The 9,119-nt window shown below is 54.8% G+C and overlaps 1 protein-coding gene across 1 annotated transcript in view; it reads left to right on the forward strand.

Annotated features, from left to right (window-relative positions):
* Positions 1-9,119, forward strand: part of CCDC88C (coiled-coil domain containing 88C) — a 113,644-nt gene that overhangs the window by 76,007 nt on the left and 28,518 nt on the right. The window contains exons 15-20 of the mRNA XM_021706412.1: positions 555-1,319; positions 4,443-4,564; positions 5,075-5,216; positions 6,343-6,531; positions 7,462-7,623; positions 8,942-9,114. Of these exons, the coding sequence (XP_021562087.1) occupies positions 555-1,319; positions 4,443-4,564; positions 5,075-5,216; positions 6,343-6,531; positions 7,462-7,623; positions 8,942-9,114 (1,553 nt within the window). The remainder of the gene's footprint in view (positions 1-554; positions 1,320-4,442; positions 4,565-5,074; positions 5,217-6,342; positions 6,532-7,461; positions 7,624-8,941; positions 9,115-9,119) is intronic.

Genomic DNA, 9,119 nt, shown 5'->3' on the forward strand with positions numbered 1-9,119 from the left:
CCCAGCTTTCCTCTGACTGTGTGATCTGAGCATATCACGTCCCTTCAGTTTCACCTGCAAAATGGGACGTCTCATGTATTAACCTCACAGAGTCATTACAAGGTGGAGATAAACAGTCTTCAGTAACAGGGAAAGGCATAGAATCCTTAAAATCTTTTAAGACAGGCACCATAACTAGAAGGAAACAGGTGTTTTAAGCTGGTTGTCTTTAGGGAGAAGAACTAGGTGGTGGGAGAAGAACATATTTTACTTTTCACTTTTCTTCTTTTTTACTTGTTGCATTTTTGACCGTGCACATAAATTCTTTTTTCAAAAAAGCAATCTTTATCAACAAAGTGAGACTAGTCTCAAAAAAAAAAAAAAAAAAAAAAAATCACCTCTGGCTGCTCTGAATGTGACTTGAGCCATTTGTCTGTTCACACCTATTCCCCTGTGTCTGAGTCAGGGACTTAGGGAGTCTCTGGGTACAGCCTCTACTTTCTGGACCCCTGGTGTGCACTGGGGTCCCTGAAGCAGGCCTTGGGGCAGCCTGACTGTACCTATTGTTTCCGTAGATCAGGGAGCTGGAGCAGGAGAAGGACCAGCTACACCAGACAGTGCGGTCACTGCGGGAGAGGACGCAGACCAGTGGTGAGGCCTGCATGGAGGACATGGAAGATGAGAGTGAGGCCCTCCAGCCAGCGGGGGTGGAGGCTGGCAGCAGGCTCAGCCGGCTGGAGAGGCAGCAGCTGCGGCGGGACCTGGAGCAAGCGCGAGAGCGAGCGGCTCGCGTGGAGGAGCTGGAGCAGGTGCTGCGGGAGGAGCGCACGCGACTGGCCAAGGAGACGGCCTCCCTGGAGGCGGCCGGGGAGAAGGCCAAGGCCCTGGAGCGCGAGAACCGGACACTGCAGGAATCACTGGCCATGCTGCAGGATGCATCGGCACGGCTTGAGGATGTGGAGCGCCGTGGCGAGCAGCTGGACGCCGAGAACCAGGCACTGCGGGGCGAGCTGGAGGCCTTGAGGCCGGCCCAGGTGCGGCTGGAGGGTGCCGAGCAGGCCCGTGCAGCCCTGGAGCGGGAGGTGGCACAGCTGGAGAAGGACAAGAAGCTGCTAGAACGTGAGACTCGGCGTCTGTGGCAGCAGGTGGAGCTCAAGGATGCCGTGCTGGATGACAGCAGTGCCCGGCTGTCAGCCGCTGAGCGGGAGGGCCGCGCAAGGGACCGTGAACTGGCTCGCTGTAGGGATGCGGCCAGCAGGCTCCGGGAGCTGGAGCAGGACAACCGAGACCTGGCCAAGCAGCTCACTGTGCACACAAGCACACTGGCCACACTTCGGGAGGTGAGCAGCGTGGGTGGCCCAGGATGGCATGGGGTGGGGTGTGGGCACAAGGGGACTCGGGTCCTCCTCAGACGCCTTCCCTGGTTCTAGAGAGAGGAATGCCAGGAGTCTAGGACCATCAAAACCCACAGAGAAAAATACCCAGAGGTCTAGGGACCAATGAAATCCACAGAGAAATAGAGGTCTAAGAACCAGTGAAACCTACAGAGAAAATACTCCAAGGTCTAAAATCCAGTTCAACCCACAGAGAAATTCCCATAGTTCTGGCACCAGTGAAGTCCACAGAAAACACCCAGAGTCCTAAGGATCAGTTAAGCCCTTGTGTGTGGCCTCCTCACCCATAGAGGATGGTCCTGGAATTTGGCTTGGTATATTCTGTTTCTTCCTTTGTGCACACATGTGGAGACACACACCAGCATCACACTGTGTACACCGCTTAACGGTTCTGTTTATTTTATTTGTGACACCTTTTCTCGCTGTGTTAACTGAGTTTCAGAGCCATGATACCCTAAAGGCTACAAGGTGTTTAATCTTATAGACTTAACTGTGGTTATGTTTTGGACATTTAGGTTGTTTCCAGTATTTTCACCATTTTATTTTAGTTTATTTTGTTTTATTTTTTTGAGTTGGGGGGTCTCACGCTGACATCCAGGCTAGCGGGCAGTGTCATGATCACGGCTGCTGCTGCCTCAGCCTCCTGTGCTCATGTGGTCCTCCCACCTCAGCTCCCCAAGTGGCTGGGTGCATGCCACCACATGTGGTTCCAGTTTTAAAATTTTTTAGTAGAGATGAGGACTTGCTATGTTGCCCAGGCTGGTCATGAACTCCTAGGCTAAAGCAGTCCTTCCATCTCAGCTTCCTGGCTAGCTGGCACTACAGACACACACCACCATGCCCAGCTAATTTTTTATAGAAACAAGATTTCACTATTTTTCCCAGACTGATCTCTAACTCCTGGCCTCAAGCGATCCTCCCTCCTCGGCCTCCCAAAGTTCTGGGATTACAGGCGTGAGCACTCGTTCTTTTTCACTACTTTAAGTAACGCTGGACACCCTTGTACAGATGTATTCCCAGAGGTGGAGTTTCAGGGTCGCAGGATGTGAGCACTGTGTCTTCCAGTGGATATGCAGCTACCCAGAGCTGCTTGTTCTGCTCTCTCCTCGTGTTTTTGTGTGGGCCACCTGGTCATCATCAGGATGTCAGGTGAACAGCAGCTCCAGGAGGCCCAAGTGCAGCCTCACATATATGTGTGGGGTGTGACATGCCTCAGGGAGGAGCCAGTGCTTGGATCAAGGTGCCCAAGGCCCTGCTCAGGATCCTTCTCTGTCTTGAGGCCCAGTCTCTCCCCATGGGGCCTCCTCTGGCACCTCTGCCCGTAGCAGGTAGACTGGAAGGGAGTGAGCCTGGAACGTGTCCCAGCGGAGCTCAGAGACATGGCCCCGCCCCAGGTGTGCCAGGCAGAAGGAGAGAGTCGCTCTTAAGTGGTCTCCACACCTGACTGTTTGTTTTTGAGTGGGGCCTTGCACTGACTGTCGCCCAGCCTGGAGTGCAGTGGCATGACCATGGGTCACTGCAGCTTCGATTTCCTGGACTCAAGTGATCCTTTTCCCTCAGCCTCCCGAATAGCTGGGACTACAGGTGCATGCCACCATGCCCTGCTAATTTTTATATTTTTTTGTGGAGAAGGGGTCTCGCTCTGTCACCCAGCCTGGAGTGCAGTGACACAATCATGGCTCACCGCAGCCTCGACCTCCTGGGCTTAAGCAGGCTCAGCCTCCTGAATAGCTGGGACTACAGGTGCTTGCCACCATGCCCTGCTAATTTTTTTTATTTTTTTGTGGAGAAGGGGTCTTGGTCTGTCACCCAGCCTGGAGTGCAGTGGCACAATCATGGCTCACTGCAGCCTTGACCTCCTGGGTTCAGGAGATTCTGCTGCCTCAGCCTCCCAAGTAGGTAGGACTACAGGTGTGTGCCACCACATCTAGCTACTTTTTTGATTTTTTTGTAGAGACAAAGTCTCGCTATGTTGCCTGGGCTTGTCTTGAACTCCTGGGCTCAAGTGATCCTCCTGCCTCAGCCTCCCAAAGTGCCGGGATTACAGATGTGAGCCACTGCACCTGGTGGCTTCCATGTTTGCAAATGCAACTGACTGTCCATGCGACCTAGTGAGTGTGCCTTGGAGGAGAGAGCCAGAATGGATAGTTGCAACCCTGGCGGTCTGCATAGGTCAGGTATGCCGTGGTCACCACTAGCCTGGCGTCTCCGCAGGTTATCTTGGCCAAGGCCTACCTGGTTTTGCAACATCTGGGGTACCCTGAGTAGCCTGTCCCTTATCTGTGACTGAGCCACCCACTGTTTGATCTTGTGGCTCTGGGCCAGGGCAGTCCCTGTGGCAGGAGAAGAGGCACATGGAGTGTCCTGCACCAGCCAGGCAGTGACCTGCATCCTGCCGCCCCAGTCACCTGGCTCCTGCTGGTCCAGTGCAGCTGGGCATCTGGGGGAGCAGGGAGCATGTCTCACCACCTTGGGTCTTGTGATGGGGTACAAGGGACAGTGTGCCCATGAGTAGCAATGACACCAGGCAGGTAGTGGTTGCCTGAGGTCACAGGAGCTGGTGTGCAGTGGGAGCACGTGGACTCCCACACTAGCCCAGCACCCACGCTTTGTAGTGATCAAAGTCAAGTTTGGGTTTGGGACGTCTTCCCCTTCACAGTCTCTTCCATCTGAGCAGAGTTTCTGCAGTGGGTTCTTAATTACCTGTTGTTTGCAGGAAGACTGGCGTGTCCCTAGAAGCGCACCTGCCACAGGGGTCAGCATAGAGGCATTTCACACCTGTCCTTGGGAGGGGACCTCAGATCAGGCCCCAGCACATGGTCCTCAGCACCAGGAGGGCTAAAGCCTGTGTGACCTCCCTAGTGAAGGGCATCCGTGGGGACAGCCTGTGCCTGTTGCCTGACTCGGGGCAGCTGAGGCCGGGAGGCAGTTGCTCGGCCCTGAGGGGGCTGGCAGCCAGCTCCCCCGTGCGTCCTGTGGTGCCCGGCCTCCCTCCTATGTCCCCACCCATCCTCCCTCGCGCATCTTGCCCATGCCCGGGTCTCGAGTCTCATGTCTCGTGTCTCACAGGACCTGGTGCTAGAGAAACTGAGAAGCCAGCAGCTAACCAGTGAGCTGGACAGGCTGAGCCAGGAGCTGGACAAGCTTGGCCTGGACAAGGAGCAGCTGCTGCGGGATGGCGACGGCAACACGTAGGCATCCTCCCTGCCACGGGCCTTGCTATCTGGCCTGTCCCTGGGGTCTTGGGCAGCGTGGGGGGCATTTGTCCACTGTAAACATGCTCACTTTAAAGACTCGTCGCTCATGGTTTCCCTATAGCACTCAAAGCGGTCTTGCTTTGCAGGGAAGTCCTGCATCCTGGACTTTCCCTGGACTTGTCCCGACAAGTCCACACACCAGCTGGAAGGCTGTGGGCCTCCCACCCATCCAGCACTGTGAATTTGGGCAAGTTGCTGAGCCCTTCCGAGTCTCACTTTTCCCATTGTAAAATGGCTGTCATGAGTAGGACATAGCACAGTGTCATCTTTGGTCACAGGCATGTCTGCCCGAGGAGCCCCAGAAAGGGCTCTGGGCAGGTAGGTTTTGCTCCTGGAGTTCTTCTGGCCTAGAAGCTGCTAGAGCAGATGGAGAGGCAGCCAGGAGACCGGGGCTTGTGGGTGAGGAGGTGGTAAGTGATGCCACAATGTCCTTGTGTTTTCTAGAAAGTACAAGGTTTTGGAGGGCGGGAATGAATCAACATTGAAAATAACACTGGCCTTGAAGGAGGAGAAAATCGTGTCCCTGGAGGCCCAGGTGGAAGAGAAGCTGAAGTTGAACTGCCAGCTGCAGGGCGAGCTCCAGCTGGTGAGGGCGCGGGGTACACTGCAGGCCCTGCTGCTCCAGGCCTTGCCCGGGTGGCATGGGACAGGAGTGGCTGTGCCACAGGGTTACTGAGCAGCAGCACCTGAGTCCCACACGCTGGGGAGATAGACCAGGGTGCGGGTCAGGCTGTGGGAAGAGGCAGCTTGGAGCAGCACCGAGGTACCAGGCAGGTCCTGGTGACGGCCCATGTGAGCTGTGAGTTGTGGGCACCAGGCAGTGGCCTTTAATCTCACAAGTGCCCTCTCATGGGTGGGAAGGACAGGTGCGGGGGCTTGAGAGGATGCCTGTGTCCCCTCCTGGGTATACGCATGCACATGTGTTTCCTACATACACAGATGTCCTCTCCGTGTGTGTGCACAGTTCACACACATATAGGTGTATGCTCTTCACGTGTGTACACATTCTCCACACACATATGTGCTCTCCACAGCATATACATACACGTTCCCCACATACACTCTCCACACACGTGTCCTCATGAGCACACACACTTCACACACAGACACGTGTTCTCCACACGTGCACACACTCCACATGCATTCATATGTTTTCCATGTGTCCACACTTTCCACATGTATATGCACACATATTCTCCTCTTCACACACATGTGTTTCCTCATGCCTCCTCTTTGAACATGTACTGCATTTCTTGGCTGCGGGATTGAATAGAAGTCTGGAGCTAAGCAGTTATAGTGCCAGAGGGGTTTTAGGAGACATGCGACTCTGGACCTGTTCCCCAGACTCCCCTGGTCCCAGTTCCCCAGCCTCCTCTATTTCTGGCTTCCCCTGGTTTCCGGCCTCCCCCGCTCCCCAGCCTCCCCTAGTCCCCATTTCCTGGCCGCCTCTCTGTCCCCTGGAGTAGACAGTGAGGCTCAGGATACAGGAGGGCGTACCACCATTGTATGACTGGAGTAGGAACTGTGGCTTGCGTGGGAGCAGGCCCCGCCCTGCCGCCATCTCTGGAAGGGAAGGAGGAAGCATGGAGGACAGAGGCCACGTGCCATAAGGAGCGTGTGTGACTTGTCCTTGTTGGTTTGTGGGGGGCAGAGGGCTGCGCAGGGCTCTGAGCTGGCTCCCCTTGCCTGAAGACACCCTTGTCTGCCTGCAGCTGAAGGAGGAGTGTGCGAGCCTCCGGCAGAACCAGCAACAGGGGACTCAACTACAGGACTCTCCCAAGCATCCCACAGGGCGGGTGGTCGCTGGCCACCAGGGGCAGGAGGCCTGGGGACCCAGCCACAAGGAGGCCACAATGGAGCTGCTCCGCGTGAAGGACCGTGCCATCGAGCTGGAACGTGACGTGAGTGCCATGCAGCAGGCCCTCAGGGAGAGGCCATCCTGTCCACAGTCCCTCGAGGACCCGCCATTACCACTGGGAGTGTGGGATGTCAGGGTCTGTTGGTTCACCCAGGTCCAGCTTGACTGCCCTGGCAGGTTCAAAGGGCCTTCTTGTCAGAGTTTCTCGTGGTGTTGCTGCCCTTGGGGGACGCCCGTGGTCTCCATAGTAGGCCGCTGTCTTTCTCTAGGGTTGACCTTCAGGGAGGGACAGATTCTGGCCATACCTGCTGCTTTAGATACAGTGTTGCTGGATCCCAGCTAGGCCCTACGTTTATGTGTTCCCTGGGCAAGGTGGAGACCATGTGACTGGAGACCTGGCAGTGTCTGCTGTCGGCCCCTTCCAGAGTTTGCCAGTGCATGTCCACACCTCTGGTCTAATTTGATTCTCAACTTTAGGAAGCTCTTAGTGATGGTTTTTGTTATGTTTTTTTTGAGTCAGGGACTCACTCTGTTGTCCAGGCTGGAATGCAATGGCACGATCACAGCTACCTCAGCCTTGACCTCCTGGGCTCAAGTGATCCTCCTACCTCAGCCTTCTGAGTAGCTAGCAGTACAGGTGTGTACCACCATGCCTGGCTAATTTTTCTATTTTTTGTATAAAAGGGTCTCACTTTGTTGCCCAGGCTGGTCTCAAACTCCTGCCCTCAAGCCATTCTCTCACCTTGGCACTGGGATCACGGTTGTGAGCCACCACATGCCAGTCTTTATGTTTTATTTTTTTAGAAATTATTTTGATTGTCCTTTTTAAAGAGGGAAGTGTCACTTCCCTCACCTGTTGGATTGGGGCTTTGTCCCCCAAAGTATCAGGAGATTCAGTGCGACTCACGTGCCTGCGGCCGGTTGGCATCAACCCAGCCAGAGTCTGACAGGCTCATGCATCCCTGTCTTTCAGAATGCAGCTTTGCAGGCCGAGAGGCAGCTGCTGAAGGACCAGCTGCAGCACCTTGAGACCCAGAATGTGGCCTTCAGCAGCCAGATCCTAACACTGCAAAAGCAGAGCGCCTTCCTGCAGGAGCACAACACCACATTGCAGACCCAGACGGCCAAACTTCAGGTGAGCGCCACATACCCAGTCGCAAGGCTGGCCAGGCCAGGGCTTTTCGCAGGTGGCACAGGATGGAGCATGGGGAGCTTGGGCTTGTACTGTAGTCAGCGATTTGCACAGGTGGGTGGTTCATAAGCCTTTTCCAGCGCCTGGGTGTAAGCTGCATGGGTGGAAAAACTTCATTTCTCTCCTGCTTGCCTCTTGCCCCTGTTTCCCAAGTCTCTTCCTTGTGTTATTAGGAGTGACTTGGAGAATGGGATCAAACATGTTAGGTTAAATAGTGTTAGCAGCTGGGTGCGGTAGCTCGCACCTGTAATCCTAGCACTTTGGCAGGCTGAGGTGGGAGGATTACTTGAGCCTAGGAGTTCGAAACCAACCTGGACAACTAGGCCAGACTCATAGCTACAGAAAATTAGCCAGGCGTGGTGGTATATGCCTGTAGCCCTAGCTACTTGGGAGGCTGAGGCAGAAGGATCGCCTGAGCCCAACAGGTCAAGGCTGCAGTGGACCATGATCATGCCACTACACTCCAGCCTGGGCGACTGAGTGAGACCCAAACTTCAAAAAAAAAAGTGTTAACGAGGTTGAAAACTGATGAGTCTTTAAGATTAGGGCGTGAGGTGATCCCAGACTGTCAGCAGCACGAGCATGACTGGCATTCTGGACAACTTGGGGTGCTTGTCCTTATTTATGGCTAACAGATCGTGGGGACATGAGTTACCATTTACTGCAGCTTCTAGAAAGTTTGAAAATATGTAACTTACGGGACAGGGACACTAGACAGGAAACTTGATAGAGAGGTTGGGATTTGTTCTGTTAAAACAAGAAAAGTCTTGACTTATTGCTCCGGGTTTTTCTTGTGGCGTCCTCATCTGGTTTTAATACCTGGGTGATTCTGGCTCCGTAGGCTGATTGGGGAGGAAGCCCCCTCCCAGTCTTCTAACAGTATCTGACACAATGTTCTATAAATGTTAGTTCCATTAAGTTGATTGATAGCATCCTTCAGGTATTCTGTATCCACAGATTTTCTGTCTACTTGTTCTAGAAAACAGACTTTTTAAAATAGAGGGCTCACGAGGAAGTTATCTAGAGAAAGGACATAACCTGCCCAAAAGCTGGAGTCTGTGGGGTGGCTCTGGGCTGAAGCCCCCTCAGACAGCCCGTTCCTGCCGTTCAGTCCTCTTCCCCAGAAAAGCTGCCCAGCCTGCCCCGAGAGTCCCACTTATTTTCGATGCGGGCTCTGGCACCTGACCTGCTCCCCGGCCTATGGCCTCACCCCCTCGCGGCCCCTGCCCCCGGTGAGACCACTGCCGGCTTCCCCGCGCAGGTGGAGAACTCCGCCCTGAGCTCCCAAAGCGCCGCGCTCTCTGCGCAGTACACGCTGCTGCAGAGCCAGCAGACGGCCAAGGAGACGGAGATCGAGGGCCTGCAGAAGCAGCAGGAGCAGCTGACGGCGGCCTACGAGGCGCTGCTGCAGGACCACGAGCACCTGGGCGCTCTGCACG

This window comes from Carlito syrichta, unplaced genomic scaffold, assembly GCF_000164805.1.
Source record: "Carlito syrichta isolate Samal-C Ts95f unplaced genomic scaffold, Tarsius_syrichta-2.0.1 Scaffold315561, whole genome shotgun sequence".
Lineage (NCBI taxonomy): Eukaryota > Metazoa > Chordata > Mammalia > Primates > Tarsiidae > Carlito > Carlito syrichta.